This window comes from Acomys minous, assembly GCF_964271855.1.
Source record: "Acomys minous genome assembly, chromosome: 11".
Taxonomy (NCBI): Eukaryota; Metazoa; Chordata; class Mammalia; order Rodentia; family Muridae; genus Acomys; species Acomys minous.
In genome coordinates this window covers 30,855,679-30,876,192 of record NC_140492.1, presented here as the reverse complement: position 1 = coordinate 30,876,192, position 20,514 = coordinate 30,855,679, and the positions used below count along the sequence as shown (strand labels likewise).

At 42.0% G+C, this 20,514-nt stretch overlaps 2 protein-coding genes across 8 annotated transcripts in view; one reads left to right on the top strand and one right to left on the bottom strand.

The window, feature by feature from the left end:
* Window positions 1–5,335, bottom strand: part of ZNF654 (zinc finger protein 654) — a 63,970-nt gene extending 58,635 nt beyond the window's left edge. For 2 of the 4 annotated variants that reach the window (XM_084801973.1, XM_084801972.1), the window contains exon 1: window positions 4,725–5,057. In XM_084801973.1, coding sequence (XP_084658099.1) covers window positions 4,725–4,910 — 186 coding nt within the window. In that variant the 5' untranslated portion in view covers window positions 4,911–5,057. Of the gene's footprint in view, window positions 1–4,724; window positions 5,058–5,198 lie in introns of those variants that run through there. The other 2 variants (XM_084801975.1, XM_084801974.1) reach the window with 2 other exon arrangements.
* Window positions 5,336–5,358: 23 nt separating this feature from the next.
* CGGBP1 (CGG triplet repeat binding protein 1) lies at window positions 5,359–12,593 on the top strand. Of its 4 annotated transcripts, XM_084801983.1 has the most exons (5): window positions 5,359–5,540; window positions 5,719–6,009; window positions 6,099–6,300; window positions 6,720–6,825; window positions 8,841–12,593. In XM_084801983.1, exons 4-5 carry the CDS (start codon window positions 6,749–6,751, stop codon window positions 9,364–9,366), a joined length of 603 nt encoding a protein of 200 aa, XP_084658109.1. In that variant the 5' UTR covers window positions 5,359–5,540; window positions 5,719–6,009; window positions 6,099–6,300; window positions 6,720–6,748; the 3' UTR covers window positions 9,367–12,593. The 4 variants fall into 4 exon arrangements, with proteins under 4 accessions (XP_084658109.1, XP_084658108.1, XP_084658110.1 ...); XM_084801982.1 differs by lacking the exon at window positions 5,719–6,009; XM_084801984.1 differs by lacking the exons at window positions 5,719–6,009; window positions 6,720–6,825 and having other exon boundaries at window positions 5,362–5,540.
* The last annotated feature ends 7,921 nt before the right edge of the window (window positions 12,594–20,514 follow it).

The window sequence follows — 20,514 nt, the reverse complement described above, 5'->3', positions numbered from 1 at the left end:
CTCAAGTTCATTATGGAATGTAAGCTATCAACTTCCCCAAGATTAGATTATCTGTAATGCCCCTCTTAAACCTGCAGAGGATTTTGCATCACAGCAATATTAATAGCTTCTGTTTAAGCCTACCTATGTGTTAGGAGTGAACCTGAGGGCTGTATGTTCATTATGTCCACTCATTTTATAGCTTGTCATCTTCCTATGGTGGCCGTCAAGTCCACGTACAAAATAATTATACAGCTACCAAGAAGAGACTTGATACCTTATGAGCATATACAGGGGGTGGAGGTCCCCCTCAGTCACAGTCATAGGGGAGGGGAGTAAAGGGAAAATGGGAGGGAGGGAGGAATGGGAGGATACAAGGGATGGGATAACTATTGAGATGTAACAAGAATAAATTAATAAAATATATTAAAAAATGAAAAAAATAATTTTACAGATTATAATCTATCAAATTATTTCCAGATATGTGTCTCATGATAATTGTTGTGTTCCTAAAACTAAGAATGAAATATTTTAACTTGTTTATAGTATATGACCACAGTCAAATTATTACAGGTTTTAGGAATTGAGTGAATGCTTCTCACATCTAACAAGTCAAATGAGACAACAATGGTGGGATTAAAGGCTGCATCACCATGCCTGACTCCTTTTTAAATTTTGTATCTGTGCTTCTTTGAGTACTTTCAGGATTTTTGCCTCCCGCCTGTCATTAACTTTTCACCACTCTACCCCACCCCCACACACAATTCAACATATGTGTTTGATCATTTCAATTTGCTTTTCAGTAGATATCAAAGTCTGAATTCAAATCCCAGCTTGTTCTTCCTTTGGAATCTAAAAAAAGTTAACTTGTTTAGACTTTAAGTTTTGCTATGTAACTTACTATATGAAAGTTTACTTAATAGGCTTTAATAAGAGTTGCCCTCCCCTCCATTTCATATCAAACAAATGAAGTATGGGTTAAGGGCCCATTCTATTAAAGCATTTCTTTTTTTTTTTTAATTTTTAATTAATTTATTCTTGTTACATCTCAATGGTTATCCCATCCCTTGTATCCTCCCATTCCTCCCTCCCTCCCATTTTCCCCTTATTCCCCCTCCCCTATGACTGTTCCTGAGGGGGATTTCCTCCCCCTGTATATGTTCATAGGGTATCAAGTCTCTTCTTGGTAACCTGCTATCCTTGAAGCATTTCTTGAGCAGATAACTAACATAAGGCAAAGGAAGAGGTAATTAGAGGCAATTAGTTCCCGGACTCTTTGTTTTACTTTTCCTTTAAAGGACTGTTCATTTCTTTCTCCTGTAGCAACTGGCAAAAAAATTTGATTCATATTTCCCTCCAAAAGGAAGGAGATAAGCTGTAGTTTTTCTTCTCAATATCACTCAGCTGTATAAATGGTTCATATTTTAGCTTACTGTCATTTAGATGATCTATTTTACACTACTATTTTATTAATTAAATATTAAATTATCTTTTTAAAAATTACTTGTGATTAAGTAATTTGCTAATTGATTAGATTTCTTTAATATTACTATCAGTAAATAATAGAATTCTAATTATTTAAAAGAATTGATGTTTGGAAATCCAATTATAAAAGCCAGTTTTCCTTACTGGCACATCAAGCAATTAACATACTCCTATTTTATTAAGTAGTACATGAAATGTAACTTATTATATGTGACTCTTTCATTCCATCTATATTCCACATAATATATATGGCATATATATATATCCATCCAGAACGGGAATGAAGAATGAGATCAATAGCTCTAAAACAGATGATGGTAAAGTTTCAGGGAGAAAAATATCAAAGTACGTCAATATAATACTCATAATTTAGCTATATAAAATAAAAGCTCATTGCATTTCTCCTCTTCAGTTTCCGTCTTGGCTGTTCAGAACCAATGAACCAACTTAGAATTTTATAAAATAGTTAACTTCGGTTGTTCTTAAAATATTTTAAAGTCAGCTATCAGAATCTGATTTAGTTTTGTTTATTGACTCATGGTCTCACTATGTAACCCAGGCAGTCCTTGAATCTGTACTCCTGGTATCCCACCCCCAGGAGCATAGTTTTTCATAAGCTAAATTGGCTCATTTGTTCTTTAAAAATTAACTTCAAAAAGAAATGTAAGAGTAGGTAAAGGTTCTCCAGGGCTGGAGAGATGGCTCAGAGGTTAAGAGCACTTGGCTGCTCCTCAAGAGGTCCTGAGTTCAATTCCCAGCAACCACATGGTGGCTCACAGCCATCTACTATGTGATTGATGCCCTCTTCTGGCCTGCAGGTATAGCTGCAGGGAGAGCACTGTGTACATAATAATAAATAAATAAGTCTTTTTTTTTTTTCTTTTTTTAAAGAGTAGGTAAACGTTCTTCAAAATGCTCTGGCACTCAAAAACTTCAGAAATGAGGAGTCATTTGAGCAAGCAAATTACCACCACCAGGTTGGAAGTAGAGCTCAATGGGAGATCCAGCCTTGGTTTCAATGTCCAGTATGTACACACACACACACTCTCTCTCTCTCTCTCTCTCTCTCTCTCTCTCTCTCTCTTTCACTCACACACACACACACACACACACACACACACACACACACACACAATGAGGGGCTTGGGGTGAGGCAGAAACAATTTTAAAAAGTGTGTGTGTATGTGTGTGTGTCTTGAAACATTAACATTTTGTTTCAGAATATATTTAAAATATCAAATGCATGCTCTTTTTCCTAACCTTGAAGTTCCTAAATACATAGTCTACAAACATAATGGTGATAATGGTGGCTAAACATTAAACATGTACTTAGGGGCTGGAGAGACAGCTTAGAGGTGAAGAGCTGTGGAAGACTGTTCTTCCACAGGCCCTGAGTTCAATTCTCAGCAACCACATAGTGGTTCACAACCATCTATAGTGAGATCTAATGCCCTCTTCTGGCCTGCAGGTGTACATGCAGACAAAGCACTGTACACATAATAATAAATAAATCTAAAAGAAAGAAACATGTACTTAGAAGACTGATGCTCTAAAAATCAAGACACTGAACTTCAGAGAATGTCAATTGTCAAGATGAAAAACCATTTTCAAGAAAATAACTTAATAAACTGGGCCAGGTGGCACAGCCTGTAATCCCAACACAGGGGGAGGTAGAGACAGGAGGATCTCTATGAGTTCAAAGCCAGCCTCATCTACAAATCGAGTCCAGGACAGCCAAGGCTACACAGAGAAACTCTGTCTGAAAAACCAAATTGGGGGCGGGGGGGGGGGGGGGAGGAGAAGAAGAAAGAAAGAGAAATAAAGTCACTTACTAAATAAAAATGTTAAAGATATACACTGTCTATACCAGACTGTTTTGACCTTCAAGCCAATTTATTGATGACGCTAGCAGAAACTTGACAAAAGAAAATTTATTCAACTAGTAACTTATCAAAAAATATCAACTTTATCCTTTTTTTTCCTTAAATGCTTGACAGGGAATAAAATGAAATGTCAACGAATTTCATGCTCACGCACTTGTTGTTCGATTTATCATGCACCTGTGACCAAAATGAAATTAACGAACAATTGATCCAAACCTTTCATGTATAGGAAACTGAGGCATAGAGTTTAAGTAATATACTTGTACAGCTAAACAGGTAAGAAATGGTAGGTCCAGGATTTGAACCCCTTATGCACAATAAGAAGCATTTTTTAAGGTGGTGTGAACAAAATTATATTTTTTAAAGAAGCAAGCGTTGAGAATGTAAAACAAAACAAAAAACTTGTATTACAAACATATGCGGATGAGAATACAGAGTATACAAACTTTATCCCTAAACACATAGGTTGTTTCTATATTTGCTTAGAGTTAAATACAAAACTACATTCAATCCTAAGAGCAGTCCGCAGAATAAAGGAAATAAATAATTTATTGTCACTTTTCCGATACTGAATTTAACAGACTAACCAAAAAACGTGTAATTTAAAGAATGGGGGAGGGGTGGTGAAACGAGGGCAATAGTTTCAGGAAAACGACTTTCTCTGAGTGCAGTTAATTAGGAAACAGTGTGTTTGTCAGAAAGGAGGATCAAAAGAGAAAGATGACAATCACTCCAACAACGTCCCACACCCCAAACACGCCCCCCCCCCACACACACACCTGGGGGGCGGGGCGGAGTAGCTAACGGTGGGTCAGCGCCAAAGCCAACTGTAGAACTGGTCCTGAGGGACGTGGTGAGGGAATGACAGGAGACCCTAGCACAGGAGGAGGGGTGGCGATGACAGGAGGGTAGGTAGGTGGCGGGGCGAAAGCATGCTTGGCGTCCCCGAAAAAGAGAATGAGGAGGACTTGGGTCTTAGAGAAAGGCAGGAGAGCTCAGCAGAAGTGAGGGGACCCAGGTAGGGAAACGTGTGAAAGGCGGGACCCTGGGGATCCAAGGAGGGGACCGGCGTGAGGCAGAGACGTGCCAGGACCCGGTTCTTTCCAGCTGACCGTCCTGTCCCCAGCGCCCCCACCACGACAAACTCACTTTCTCCTCACCCCGAAGTCCGCAAGTCACCCCCCCCAGCCCGCTCCCCGTTCCCCCTAGCCAAGCCGGAGAGGTGCAGAGAGGGAACCGGGGCTTTCCACACTCCCTCTCTGTCGGGCTGGAGGATCAAGACCCGGACGCAGCCCAGATACGTGGGCCAGCAGGCCAGGAGCCGCGCAGAGGCCCAGGAGCCGGGTGACAAGTCGGAGCGGCCGACGGGCGCCTCACCTGACAGAAGCGTCGGCAGTAATCCCGGCTGCTGATCCCGACGCCACCGCCACAGCCGCTACCTCCGGCGGCCCCTCTGCCGTCGCCCGCAGCTCTGAGCCCCACAGGGCCCGGGGGGGACTCCACAATGGCCACGAGCTCTTCTCCGAGGCGTTCGGCCTCTTGATCGCTCTCTTCCTCCGCCATGAGGCTCTCGCCGCCCAGCGCGTACCCAGCCCCTGCGCCGCCGCCGCCGCCGCCGCCGCCGCCGCCGCCGCCGCCGCCGCTGCCTCGGCTAACCTCCCTCCTCCTCCTCCTTCTCCTCCTCCTCCTCCTCCCCTAGTTCCCTCCTCCTTTCCCTCCGCCCTAGCCGGACAGGGCCACTCGGCCGGGCTCTACTTCCGGCTCCGCCCACCCACGCCCCCAGTTTTCACTGGAGGAAAGAAACCGCCAATCATAGGCATGCCCGCCCTACACTCCTATTGGTTAGCATACCCGTCTGTTTGACAGCCCAGCCATCTGTTGGTCAGCGCTGCTCGGCGGTTGCTGAGGTCCGCCTACGAGCTCTGCCATAGGGCGCGCCGGAGGACGGGGCGCGGCGGGGGACACGGCGGCCGCGGCGGGGTTCGCTCGGGCGGCGGCGGCGGCGGCGGCGGCGGCGGCGGTAACGGCGGCAGGAGCAGCAGCGGCAAGAGCAGCGGCGGCGGCCGCAGCAGCACCCCCTTCATTCCCGTTGCTGTGCCTTTCCTTCGTCCTCTTCGTTCCCGGCGGAGGACTCGTGCACTTCCCCTAACGGCGGCCCGATCCTACGGTCCCGAGGAGCTGGGAAGGCGGAAGGTGGGCTTGGCCGTTGGTGCGGGCTGCGGGCCGGGGCCTTCGGGCGTTGAGAGGGAGCTGGGGGCGGGGCCGGCGGCAGGAGGAGGGTGGGAGGGAGGGAGGGAGAGAGGGAGGGAGGGAGGAGACGGGCAGCCTGACAGCAACGGCCTCCGCCGGCGCCCTGCCGCCCCCTCCCCAGGGACAGCCACCGAGTCCGCTGCCTACTTCTTGTCCCTTGGAGGGCAACTGGGACGCGGCCCCGGCCCGCGGGCGAGATCACGGCGCCCCGGCGCCACCTCGGCCGGCGCGGCGGGAGGAGGCTGTCTAGACGTCGGGCGGCCCGCGCCCGCCTTCCCCGCCCCCACCGGAGCCTCGGGCCTGTGGAGCGCGCGGGGCGGCGGGGCACCCGCCCGGGCCGGCCGTGTGGGCAGAGCTGACTTGAGCCTTGAGCTTCGGAATGGGGGGCACCGAGGGCCGAGACACCTGTATGGTGAGTGGCTCTAGACGCTCGGCCTCGGCCCTGCACTCCACCTTTCCCGCCCCTCCACCATCTTTCCTTTCTGTTTTTGTGTTTTACAGTAAAGGCATGACTACCCGGCGCCGCAGGGAAAATAGGGTGCAAGCCCAGAAACTGTTTCCCCACCACCACCTGTTGAAAAACTGATTCGAAGGCGCCCGAACAAACGGAAAGTTGCTAGCGTTTGGATGTGTCTGTAGTTTTGCACTGGAAAACCTACATTATTTAATATCGAGGGGAAAAAAAAAACAACTGGAAATTAAGGTGGTAAACGTTTTGACTTGGAAACTTCTGAATTTAGTTTTTCGTCTAGTAAACTGCTGCCTCACTTTTGTTGCTTGCTCTTGGCGATTAACTTTTTAACTTCCTCATTTGTTTCAAGTACTTCTGACTTCTTAAAATACTTCTGAAAAAATATGCGCAACCAAGATAGTTGCCTCTCTACGAGGTCATTATTTACATCGGCAGTATCAATAACAAACCTTTCAAGTTAAAAGATCAAAAGTTTAAGCCTTACAATTGCCCAAGAATTACAGAGTCATTATTTCTAAGTTTGCAGTCTAAGTACATAAATGTACTTCCACAGAGAAAAAATTTTAAGCTGTACCCCAGAACATGATTTCACGGTTCTTCGTAACTGTCTTAGAGCTATTACTAGTTACTAAAACAGGTTTGTTTTATAGGTAGAGAATACTTAGGGAAATCAGCATTTATGTCTTTTCTGCTGTGGAAAACCTGTACCCTAACACAGTATGTGACAAGAGAGACGGTGCCAACCACAAAGATTAAGTATAATTAAATTCTAGACTTTCTGTGCCCTACAGAATTTTCATGAATTGCTAAGTCCTGTACTTTGGGTCCATAGAGTTTTCTTAACCGACAAAAGTTGACTCTTGGTGTTGCTCAGCAAGTAGATGAATGCCGTGGGATTCTCCATGGCTTGTAATTTTACTCGTAAGATCTAATTCTTCAGAACATATTTGGAAATACTTCTTTTGTTTGTTTGTTTTGTTTGTTTATTTTGTTTTGTTTTTTTCAAGACAGGTCTCTCTTTGTTAGCCTTGACTGTCCTGGACTCACTTTGTAGACCAGGCTGGCCTCGAACTCAAAGCGATCCACCCGCCTCTGCCTCCCGAGTGCTGGGATTAAAGGCGTGCGCCACCACGCCCGGCTGGAAATACTTCTTTTATTACAGAAAGTTATTCCCATTTGGAATTCAGTATTTTAAGTCTTGATTTTTGTAAAAAGTTAATTCAGAGGCATAGTCCCAGGGGAGTAAGACTTACTAAACATTGAGTGCTTGTAATTTATAAGCTGATAGTCCCATGATGCTTTTAAGAAGTTTGTGGAACTGGGGTGATGACTGAGAATAAAGGCACTGGCAGCCACGCGTGGCAACAACCATGAATTCAGTTGGTACAAAGGGAGCTCCAACTCCTTCTAGTTGACCTCTGGGCTCCACACATGTGCCATGGCTCACATGTGTGCTCACACACATTTATCCATACATACACATAATATGAGACCTAAAAAACAGCCAGATATGATGGCATATGCCTGTAATCCCAACTACTCAGGACACTGAGGCAGGAGGATTTCACATTGAAAGCCAGCCTGGGCAGCAGGGTTTTTTTTTTTTTTAAGCCTGATATTAGGCTAAATTGAATATTAAGCTGTTTCCAAATTATATATTTGGATAAATGGCTACTTGGGGTTTTGTTTGACTTTTGCTTTTTTCTGCTTGTGTTTTTTTGTTTGTTTGTTTGTTTTCCCATAGCTGGGGTCAAACCCAGAATTTAGCTCATGCTCGCAATTGTTCTGTCACTAATATACACCCAGCCAGCCAGTCATTTACTTCTTCACACACCAGTTTTTGATTGACTTCCTGTCACGTATTGGACTATGTTAAGAGAAATGAAAATTAGTCTATGAAAATAGGAAGCCAAGTGTTAGAGAACATATTATGGCTTATCCTGATCATACACTTTTAACCCCATCGTTCAGGAGGTGGCAAAGATAGGTCAATCTCTATATATATGTCTATATAGTAGGATCCTATCTTTGTTTGTTTCTCAAGACAGGATTTCTGTGTAATCCTGGCTGTCCTGGAACTAACTCTATAGACCAGGCCTGGCTCTGCCTCCCCAGTGCTGGGATGAAAAGCATGCACCACCCAGCAGTGAGACCCTGTCTTAAATAAGTAAACCCTTATTTTCAACTATATATAAGCCTCAAGCTTAAATGTCATTGCAAATAGTTGCACTTGCCGTTTTTTGTTAGTTTCTAATTGTTTTTCTCTTTTAAAAATTAAGTTTTGGCTGGGCGGTGGTGGCGCATGCCTTTAATCCCAGCACTTGGGAGGCAGAGGCAGGTGCATCTTTGTGAGTTTGAGGCCAGCCTGGGCTTCAGAGCGAGTTCCAGGACAGCCAGAGCTGTTATACAGAGAAACCCTGTCTCGAAAAACTAAACAAATAAACAAAAAAGTTTTATTACCAAGTTTGCACATAGTTGAGTTTTCAAAATTTGTTTCCCAGCAAAAAGTTCTTTAACATGTCTAACTTGAAGATTAGTGTTATTAATACTCTGAATGTTTGCTGTGATGTGATTTTCTACAATATAAACACATTAGAATAACTTTAGTTTTCTTAAAGCTAATTTAGAGGACACTGAGGATCATTAAGTTTGGGGGAGTGAATAAAGATTTAAATCTTCACTCTTAAAAAAGCATTTAAAACCCAGCTTTTATTGCTAATTACTTCTAGAATGAACTATTATATAATACTTCTGTCTTTCTCTTGTCTTAGACGAGCATTATTCAGAGTCAAAATGGAACGATTCGTTGTAACAGCACCACCGGCGCGGAATCGGTCTAAGACTGCGTTGTATGTGACCCCTCTGGATCGCGTCACTGAGTTTGGCGGTGAGCTTCATGAGGATGGAGGAAAACTCTTCTGCACTTCCTGCAATGTGGTGCTGAACCATGTCCGCAAGTCTGCCATTAGTGACCACCTCAAGTCAAAGACTCACACGAAGAGGAAGGCAGAGTTTGAAGAGCAGAACGTGAGAAAGAAGCAGAGGCCCCTGACCGCGTCCCTTCAGTGCAACAGTGCTGCGCAGACAGAGAAAGGCAGTGTCATCCAGGACTTTGTGAAAATGTGCCTGGAAGCCAACATCCCCCTGGAGAAAGCTGACCATCCAGCAGTCCGAGCGTTCCTGTCTCGACACGTGAAGAACGGAGGATCCATACCTAAGTCAGACCAGCTGAGGAGAGCGTATCTGCCTGATGGATATGAGAATGAAAATCAGCTCCTCAACTCACAAGATTGTTGACAAGGCAGTTATGACCGTTGTGATCAAGATAAATAATGTGGAGTATTAAAGTTATGTGTTGATTGTGTGGTTCATTTTTATATTTATTTCATTTAAAATCATGTGATACAGAATAGTTTTGCAATGTGTATATAGTTGCAGGCAAAAGGAAAAAAAAAACCTCACTGCAAAACTTACTGCTAATTTTAGTCACCTATGGTATAAAGCAAAACTTAGCTGTAGAGTGTATTAGGTGATCTGAAACCTGGTGGTTATCTTAAACTGATGGGTTTTCTCCTGAAACGTTCGTGCATGGAAGAACTTCCCTGCATTGTAGCCTCGTTGCCATGTATGATTTCTTGTGAGGTTACTTAATTATTTGGAACTTAAAGAAGCTCAAGTTCTTTTTGAAATAGAATAGAAGGCAGGAAATGCTCATAGAGATAGAGCTTGAGATCTCTAGGAGAAAATGACTGTTTTATTTGTATGTGAAATAATTGCCTAGCCTTTGGTTTCTCAGTCTTTCTTACTCCTTTCTAAAGACATACTAGTAGCAGCTTCAAGTGACCAAAAGACTAAAATCTCTCTTAATGTCTTTGCCAAAAGCCATGGAGGATTTTGCAGTGATGAGATTTTAGTCTCGAACTAAGAACACAAATTTTTGAACCATTGTTTTCATGTTAAATACCATCTTGGGATTTGCAAACTTTTTTTAATGTCTTGGTATTAAAAGACTACAAGCCTGATCTTTTCATTTAACACTGTAGTTCAGTTTCCTCTTTTTACAGAAACTTTAAATAGTTGCTTTTTGGCTGACAGCAAATAAGAAAATTGCTTTCTATACATTAATTTTTCCTTAACATTTTCTAAGAGTTTATTTAGGTAAATAGACTAGAAATGAGTTTTAGTTTCACTTTTACTGCTTTGCCTCTAGTGATGGAGGTTTTAAAACTTGGATGCTAAAGAGTTGTGTAGAAAACAAGGCAAGAATTTTATAATAAAAAGTAGGCTGCTGACTTGCTGTCTGAGTCAGGAAATAATCAGTTGTGTTAAAGGTCAACCATGTTTAGGTTCTCCGAGCCTCACTTCTGTAAGCTTATTAGAAGTAATTTAGCTCAGATAAGTCCTCTTCATCAGATCCAAATTATATTTTTTAAAAGTTTAGTAACTGAAGACTTAGATTAGAGCTTTAATATAAAAAATAATAATCAAATAGTTGAAAACATTGAAGTTATATTTCTATTGTAAATTAGTGGCAAGATGCCCTGTTTGACTTGGAGTTATCTTTGAGGTCATTGTGCCACAAATTTCCATTAAACAAAAAGCCAAAGTTAATTTTTAAAAAAATAATATGGTTTGTGGGGTTTTCTTCTTGGTTTTTTGAGACAGGGTCTTTCTACATAGCCCTGGAACTCAGTCGAGGCTAGCCTTGAAATCCACCTGCCTCCTTCACTCCTGAATGCTGGGGTTAAAGGTGTGTATCACCACGCCTGGCAATAATTTGTGTTTTTAAGAAGACAATTCAGGTTGTCAAAGTGACCATTTATTTTGTTTTTATTTTAAAAGCCTGTTACAGAAGGAAAAAAATTAGTTCTCAAAAATTGCATTTTCCATGTTCTCATGTTTGGTTATGTTCTTGTAGCACATAAATGCTTACACTAGTTGTTTACTAACTACAGCATACAGAGACGAGCAGCAGAGTATGAATAGTGATTTGCTTCCACTTCCTCAAAGAATTTGCAGGCAACCATGTTTAAATTGCCTAAGATGGTAGGAAATCAAAGCAACTAAAGAAATAATTGAGTTTTGTACCACTATTTTCAGAATAAAAACAATCATTCTAATTTTTCAGGACTCCATATGATTTGGACTGTTCCCTGTTGTTGGGGACTATGCACTATCAGTAAACATAGCAGAACAGCTTCCAGTGGTCTAGAAACATTTAATGTTGCACTAGGAAAATAATTCACCTTTGCCTTTCCTGCAGCTATTACGGAGTTCACAGTCACTTAGTTCCTACAGAATTATTTTCCCAGGCTCCCATCTATTCCACTTTCCCATCTCTGGGGGTGTAGTTCATTCTGTTAGGGTTGTATCATGGCCTTAGAGTGAGTTTTCCATCCCCTTGGGGGAGAGCTAGTATTAATGTTTCTTCATTGATTATGAAAGTTTGTTTCTTGGAACTGGTTAAATTCGTCTCAAATAATAACAGTGGTTGTAGTAGCCTGCTCAAACTGGTAAAGGTTTGCAAAACTGATTGGCATGTTAAATAACAAATGAGACTGTCTAAGGCATGTGCTACTTGAGAGAGGCAAAGTGAACTTGTGTACAGAAGCTTTCAATCTTCGTTATATAGTAGTAGTATGATGCTGTACTATTGGACCAATAGCAGCTCTTTTTTTATATATATAAGTTGGATGCATTATCATACGCTTTGTAATTTTCATTTATAAACTGCCTTCAACACATGCTTATCTGTTAATGTTTTCTTATCGTAGTATGTCTTCCAGAGCCTCACTATATCCTGACAGTAAATAGTTCTAGCTTGTTGAGTTTCCTGTTAGTTTCTTTTTCATTATCCGTGGCATATAGCAAGCCTGAAAGATATTATAATCATTTTTACAGAGTGAGAAATTAGATTGTGTATGAGAACCTATATAGTTATTTTATCCATTATCTTTGATTAAGGCTTTCAAATATTATTTAGTAAATGCTACTTCCACTTAATGCCTGTGGTCCTGAATTTTTAAGGGACCAGAAAACTTGTTCTAACAAGTTTTACATCTTGCTGTTTAATACAGTTAAACATCTGCTTGAGAATGTTCTGAAGTTGACCATATTGTGGATAAGATTCCCAAGCTAAAACTTTGGCCTAAAAAAATATGTACATGAATGTTAACAAGTTCATAAAAGTAAATTAAATGTAAGGTGACCTAAAACAAAGGCTAGAAACAAGCTTTCATTTGATTCATAGTCTTTGTAAGGGCTCTCTGTTTGACTTAACCTCAACTGCCATTAAATGAGGATAGATCACCTTAAAATAATTGATTTACATGGAAGGTTAGTCCTATAGTTTGCATAATGAATTACTTGGGCTTTTGGTCAGCACTGATGAAAATGTGAAGTGGCTATCCTAAACCTTGCTTGATCTCAACTCACACTCACAGATTGCTGAGGGAACTACAGTCCTTTACCTAGTGCTATTCTACTTGTATCCAGAATACTGTATTAAAATTTTACTATGTTAATTTTCGTATTCCTGTGCTTATTTTTTACTTTTGCTCATGCACGTATTTTAGTATGAATGAATATGTTGCTTTTTAAAAAGTTTGTGACATTTAGAAATAAATTTCAAAAAAGTTTCTAAAGTTTTTGAACTCATTCTGTTTTGTGAGTCACTGACAAACATTTTGTAATTTCAAGGTTTTGCCTACTGAGTTTTGATTTTCTACCAGTCATTTCTCTTATTTGTAGTGTTAACCATTTAAGTCAAAGTGACATCATCGCTTCAAACTGTCCTGTTCCAAAATTTTGCAAGCAATGGGTAAGTTGTGAACTTTTTTGTTGTTGTTTTTTTTGTTTTGTTTTGCTTTGTTTTTTCAAGACAAGGTTTCTCTATGTAGCTCTGACTGTCCTAGACTCACTTTGTAGACCGGGCTGGCCTTGAACTCACGGCAATCTGTCTGTCTCTGCCTCCTGAGTGCTGGGATTAAAGGTGTGTGCCATCATGCCCAGCTGTTCTGTCAACTTTTGGTTTTTGGTTTTTGGTTTTTCAAGACAGGGTTTCTCTGCATAGCCTTGGTTGTCCTGGACTCGCTTTGTAGACCAGGCTGGCCTTGAACTCACAGAGATCCGCCTGCCTCTGCCTCCCGGGTGCTGGGATTAAAGGCGTGCGCCACCACACCTGGCCTGTCAACATTTTAATGGGGACATTTTGCTATACTTTTATAAGTATTATGAAGGGCCAGGAATATGGCTTAGTGATAAGAACTGCTCTCATACAGACTTCCCAGCACCCACACTAATTGACTTAGAACTACCTATAACTACAGTTCCAGGGCCTCTGACACTTCGGGCCTTCTCAGGCACCTACCTGCAAGTACACACCAGCACACACATAAACATAAATCTTCAGAAATGTCAAGAGCATCAGTTGACCACAGGCAGGACTTGTCATTTCATATATACATGTGTGTGTGTGTGCGTGTGTGTAGCCTTGTTTGCATCTTGTATGTTTTTGAAATTCATCAACTAAGACAAAATTGTCTTAATAATTTTACATGGTTTGACATGTCCCTGCCTCTGTAACAGAACAAAGAACTAATTTGGTGTTTTGTTTTTCTAAACCCAAAATGATAGGAAAGATCTTTAGAAGTCAACCCATACTCTTCAGTTTTATGTTAAAGAATTGTCTTCAGGTTTCCTAGATAACCTCAGGTAATTAAGAATAAACCAGAAAAGAAGAAAAAGACCGGGGTGGGGGGGTCTAATTTCCATATATGGTATCAGAGAAATGGCTCCCCTCAGGACTCAAGTGCCGTGGCATGCTGCAAGAAGATACATCTTTGTTTCTAGGCAACTATAAGCGTTTCTCATGAGACTTGCTACCAGCCAGTTTTTTCTGGATTCTCAAAAACTTGTGTTTTTAAAAAGCCACAAAAAAAATCTGAACATCTGCAGACATGTATCTTTTAGAAACCTGGCATTCTATACTGTTGAAATTTTGTTTTAAAGTTCATTATTAATCCATAGAATATTATAGTGGTTAATTTTTTGACCTGCTACCATATCGATAAAAGACACAGACACCTGTTAGTCTCCCCTCCCCCCCCCCCCCCCAGGCTGGCCTCGAGCTCACAGCGGTCCGCCTGCCTCTGCCTCCCAAGTGCTGGGATTACAGGCATGCACCACCATGCCCGGCTGGTAGTTTGTTTTTTTTTTTTTTTCTGTTTCCTCAATGTATAATATGGATTTATATCATCTTTATATACATTATATTATAAATATTTACTGCCACAAAAGATAAAATCAAAGACAACCCAAAGTAACTTAGAAAAACAAATTTTGATTAAAATAAAAATAAAAAACACAAAGGAGCTCTCCATTAAAATGAATATATATATGTTATTTTATATTGTGGTATTCATAATCTATTAGCTTACTATAGCTTTAGTCTGCTATGGATTTCTAAGATGTCTTTGCTGTTTTCTAATTTTTTTTTTTTTTCCGAGACAGGGTTTCTCTGTCCTGGACTCACTTTGTAGACCAGGCAGGTCTCGAACTCACAGGGATCCACCTGCCTCTGCTTCCCAAGTGCAAGGATTAAAGGCATGTGCCACCACCGCCTAGCTGAACATTTACTTTTAATAACATCCTATTTTAAATTTATGGTTGCAGTGTTTTATACTCCTGTGAAGAAAGAGAGAAGTTCGTGGTCATCCTTTGTAAGTGGATTTGGAGTCAGTCTTGGTTCTATGAAGCCCTATCTCAAAAAACTTGTTAAAAAAAAAAGTAAATAAAATAAAAACTGTTCTTTGCTTCTATTTTGTTTTTGTTCCTCCATGTCTCCCCCCCCCCCTTTTTTTTTTCCCCTTGAGACAGGGTTTCTCTGTGTAGCCCTGGTTGTCCTGGACTCCCTTTGTAGACCAGGATGGCCTCAGTTAAATATTAAATACTTTTATAGAACAAATTTACACATTAAAAAGCAACAACAAAAACTCACCAAGAATTGGCACATAGCTTCCAGTAGTTCTTTCTTAGTTAAGGTTTCTTTTGCTGTGAAGAGACACCATGACCACAGCAACTCTTATAAAGGAAAACATTTAATTGAGGCTAGCTTACAGTCTCAGAGGTTTAGGCCATTACCGTCATGGTGGGAAACATGGCAGAGTGCAGGCAGGCATGGTGCTGGAGAAAGGAACTGAGAGTTCTTCATCTTCATGTGCAGGCAGCAGAAGGAGACTGTGTGCCACACTGAGCATGGCTTGAGCACAAGAGATCTCAAAGCCTTCCCCCACAGTGACACACCTCCTCCAACATGGCCACACCTCCTAATAGTGCCACTTCCTATGGCCTAGCATTCAAACACTTGAGTCTATTAGGGACCATTCCTATCAAACCACAACAATCGTTGATAGACATAAGATTTAGGGGGGAAAATTATATGGAGCAGACACATCATTAAATAAACCAAGGAAGCAACGCAAAGGACAATATATGAATAATGGGAATAAGTCCAAATACATCTGTGATGGGGGATCCTCATGGTCCAGTTGACTGGATTTGGAGTCACCTAGGAGGCCCACCTCTGCATTTTCGTGTGACGATGTTTCCAGAGAGGTTTAACTGAGGAAGAATGATGACTTTCAATGTGGGCGGTGTTATCTCATGAGCTAGGGTCTTGGACAGAATAAGAAAGACAGAATAAGAATAAGAAAGTCAAACAGGCACAAGCATCTCTGTCTCTGCTTCATGATGATGGATGTAATGGTACCAGCCACATCACTCTCTGTACTGTGAAACTGTTCAAAAACTTGTGCTGGGAGGTCGTAGGCCGTGGAGGGAGAAACTGGCACTTCTGTTCTGCTGTGTGGCTAATAGGATGCAAAGTTCCCATTCAATTGTCTTCCAAATAGCAGAGTTTATACCCATAGATTAGTGCTTCTGCTAGATGTGGTTGGAGAAGCTTCCTCCTAACCCCTGCCAGTGGTCAGTGCATGGTAACTGAACAGATTTATAATTAGTCGAAGTGGTGAGAGTAAGTAACTGTTCAATGTTCAGCCACAGATGAGATTTCTGTATCATTCCCTCAAAGGCTCAGGGAACATCATGGAAGAAGAGGCAGAAAGAATACAAAAGCTGGAGGAAAGGAGGAGGGCAGTGCCCGTAGGGAAAGTTCACTTGTAGGCATGATGTGGTCACTGTACTTTTATACTCATAAGATCTGTACAGGATTGGGCCTGTCAATACCTTGCCATGGCAAGACCAGTAGTTCATGGCGTTCCACCCCTCCCTGAGGATTTATGAGCAGCTAGTGCTTGCAAGGGGAGTGAGGGACATTTTCTTCACTAGTAGGTGCCCATGCTTCTGTAAGTAACCACTCCCCAAGTTTCCATAAGTAATTTTAATGAAACTCACTGGGTATCTATCTGTCTATCTACCTATCTATCATCTTTCTTTCTTTATTTCTATCATCTGTCTATCTACCATCTGTGTCTCTGTCGTTCTGTGTCTGTGTGTGTGAGTCTGTCTGTCTCTCTCTCTTTTTTATCTCCCTGTCCTTCTCCTTCTCCTCTCTGTGTATCTCTCTCTCTTTCTCCCTATCTCTCCCTCTCCCTCCCTTCTTCCCCTCCCCCCTCACACACATACACATACAGTTCCTAATGGCAACTCATACAACCTCTTGCAAAAGCACAGCCCAGCTGATTATGACAGAAACAGTGCTATGTGCTGCTATCCTGTCTCCAGAAGAAGGCCTAAAGATAAGGACACCTTCCAGCTCCCATTTCTTTTTTTCCCTTGCAGACAGGGTCTCTCTGTGTTAGCCTTAGCTGTCCTGGACTTGCTTTGTAGACCAGACTGGTCTCAAACTCACAGCGATCTGCCTGCCTCTGCCTCCCAAGTGCTGTTTTTTGTTTGTTTGTTTGTTTATTTGTTTTGATTTTTCGAGGCAGCATTTCTTTTGTAGTCCTGACTGTCCTGGACTTGCTTTGTAGATCAGGCTGGCCTTGAACTCAGAGATCTGCCTACATCTGCCTGCCCTAGTGCTGGGATTGAAGGAGTATGCCACTGTAAAGAGCCATGTTGCTGTTTTAGGAAATGTGATCGTCGTGCTAGAAAGACTACATGCTGCTGCCCTTGTCATAGTTTGGTGTTGACTCAGCCTTCCCAGTCTCCCCATGAAAATACAAGTCATGGGAATAGAAAATGTTAGATACCATATTTTTCAGACCATAAGACGCACCCAGTTTATAGAGCAGTAAAATGAGAAAAAAAAATATTCTGAACCAAATTAGTACTAGTATAATAAAAATACTTATTAAAAGTTAACAAAATACAGTAATATTAAACAGTGTTAACTCAACAGAAGGAAAGACTTAGAGACTCAAGCACTTTTCTAGTCATTGGAACCCCCAAAATGTTGCCCCCTGAAGTCAAGGAGCTAGCTAGAGCTTCCTTATTGTGCCCCCCCCCCCCCCGCCCTGTTCCCTGCAGCAAGCTGATGCACCTGTTTACTGGGCTGATCAGCGAGATGGGGATGGCGGATGTTAAGCTCTGTGTGAAAAGGGATTTCAGCTATACTGCTCACGCCTCTTCCTGCTCCTGTGGACACACTGTTTCCCCGACACGCTGAACCCTGCACGAGTTCCTTGCCTGGCACACTGAAGACATCGGTAAGTGATCCCTTTTGTTGATGCCCTATGGACAGCAATTGACCATAAGGCGCACGCTAGTTTTCCTCCCACCTTAGAATTGCTCATTGCTGTTAACTACGAAATTGTGGTATTAAAATGGTTGCTTGCTGTCTTTTATCCAAATGGTTCTCAACCACTTTGGCAAACCTCTACCTCCAAAAATATTTACACTTTCTAATCTGAGGGTTTTTTCTCTCCCCAGAACTTTTTTTTAACTGTTGTATCGATTAAGAATGGTGAAATTTTTACATCTTCTTGTTCTTTCTCTTTAAAAAAAATTTTTTTTTTCTGTTTGAACCCCACTCAGAAAGTTTGATTTTTTTTTTCCCTTTGAGACAGGGTTTCTCTGTGTAGCCTTGGCTGTGCTGAAACTCTCTCTCTCTCTCTCTCTCTCTCTCTCTCTCTCTCTCTCTCCCAACACTCCTCCCCCCCCAGACCAGGCTGGCCTCAAATTCACAGAGATCACCTGCCTCTGCCTCCACAGTGCTGGGATTAAAGGTATGCACCACCACTTTTGGCACATTTGAATTTCTTAGGTCAGTTGAATGACAACCCAGACCTAACTAAGTGAAATCCAGGGCTAGACGTGGTGGCACACACCTTTAACAGCTTCTTATCCTAAACAGAGAATTTCACCTATTTTCCCCTTTCCTACTTGATGCTATGTTGGGACTAAGAGGAATTCTATGCATATTTTAATGCTTGCTGAATTTAGATAAAAGAAGTAGGAGAGTTTCTGAAAGAGTAAAGTTTACATTTATACTGCCCTTGTTTCACCTGATGGAAGTTACTTAAACTGGGTACTAAATTAGCTTTAAAAGTTAATAATCTTGAGCCAGGCAATGGTAGCACAGGCCTTTAATCCCAGTACTCAGGAGACAGAGGTAGTTGGATCGCTGTGAGTTCGAGGCCAGCTTGGTCTACAAAGTGAGTTCAGGACAGCCAGGACTATAAGAGAAACAATGTCTCAAAGAACCAAAAATAAATAAATAAATAAATAAATAAGTAGAAATCTTTATTTTTGTAAAGTTGATGAATATATACATAAAATGTGTGTATATATATAAAAAGTGGTGGCGCACGCCTTTAATCCCAGCGCTTGGGAGGCAGAGGCAGGCGGATCGCTGTGAGTTCGAGGACAGCCTGGTCTACAAAGTGAGTCTAGGACAGCCAAGGCTACGTAGAGAAACCCTGTCTTGAAAAACAAAGCAAAACAAAACAAAATGTGTGTGCCATAAAATGAGTGGGCATTCACTGTGATACTTAGATGGGAACATTGTCCATTAGAATAAATGTCTTCCTGGTTCCAGTCTCAATCTGCTTTTCTTGCTGTTGGTATCACGTTACTGAGCGCCTGTCCCATCTCAGGCTCTGTGGCAGCTGCTGTCCTGTGGGGCTCAGTGGTCTCAAATCAGATAGGAAAGACCATAGGCTTCCACACCGGAAGCGCTGAGGCATCAAGCACAGACTGTGCAAGTGTCATACACAGAACATAAATCTAGGAAAGTTAATACACCTCGTTTCAACCGACAAGTCCACGCCCAGCCAGAATAAACTATGTCTGAGTGTCCCCGTGAGACACGGCAAGACTGACTTTGTTAATTACAGCATTGTTAAATATAGCTTGGTCACCAGCCCAAGCGAAGTAAACACAAGTTAGCACGAACCTTTGCTAGCTGGGTATGTTTCAAGGGGCTTGGTGGAAAATGCTAGTTTTTTGTTAAAGATTCATGAAAGGTAAAACTGCCGGCCACCAGAGATGCTGCCAAACCAGACTTTTAGACAAGAGTGACTGAAAGTGAAACTAGTTTGAGTGAACTCTGCCACTGCCTGAGGGGTTTACCCCACCCTCCGCGTGCGCATTTCCGGCTTTGCAATCTGCAATCCCACTGAGCTAAAAGGCAGTTGGTCTCTACCCTCAAGGACAGACTGCACCTCTGGAAGAATACTGGACCAGAAGTTTCTAACAGGCAAGATGTGAAACAATTCCAAGGAAAATAAAGAACACAGGAAACCAAGTTCTCAGCCCCGTGTGCTCTGTCTTCCAGGCCCCGCTTTCCAGTGTCTGGGCCAGGCTGGTACCGGTCCACGCAAAAAAAGATCAATGAAGGATTTTTTAAAATGATACACTGTGATCATGCATGCTGGCTATTCCTTCATGCAAAGGTGTGAATTAAGTAAAAGCTACATGAAATTACAGAAGTTACATTTATAACACAAATGATTTATTTAGCAAAATTTAAAAGACCACATAAATTTTAAAAGAAAGCCCAGATAATTTTTCAAATGTTATTTATCAGTATATATTAATTTAATATGTTATGCATAATAATAGGTGTTATTGTGACCATTATGGCATTTAAATATATGTATGTAATATATTATGATCATATTTACTCTCCCCTTCCCTCTTTACTTTGATCCGCCCTTGTTCTCTCTCTCTCTCTCTCTCTCTCTCTCTCTCTCTCTCTCTCTCTCTCTCTGAGACCTAATGAATTTCCTTAGAATTTACATGAGGGAGACACAGAGGACCTTGTGCTCATAGATAAGCATTAGGGAAACAGGAATGTTGAACACAGAGGGTTGTTCCTTCAAAGAATAGGATGCAGAACCTGTTATTCACCCAGGAGCCTGGGAGCAGACAAAGTTAATGGCCTAGTAACCTTATTGTGCTATCTATCTGTGTGGCAGGACCACAGCAGATCCTCTCAGGTCCTTATCATGAGCTTGTCCGTCTATAGGACCCATCTTTATT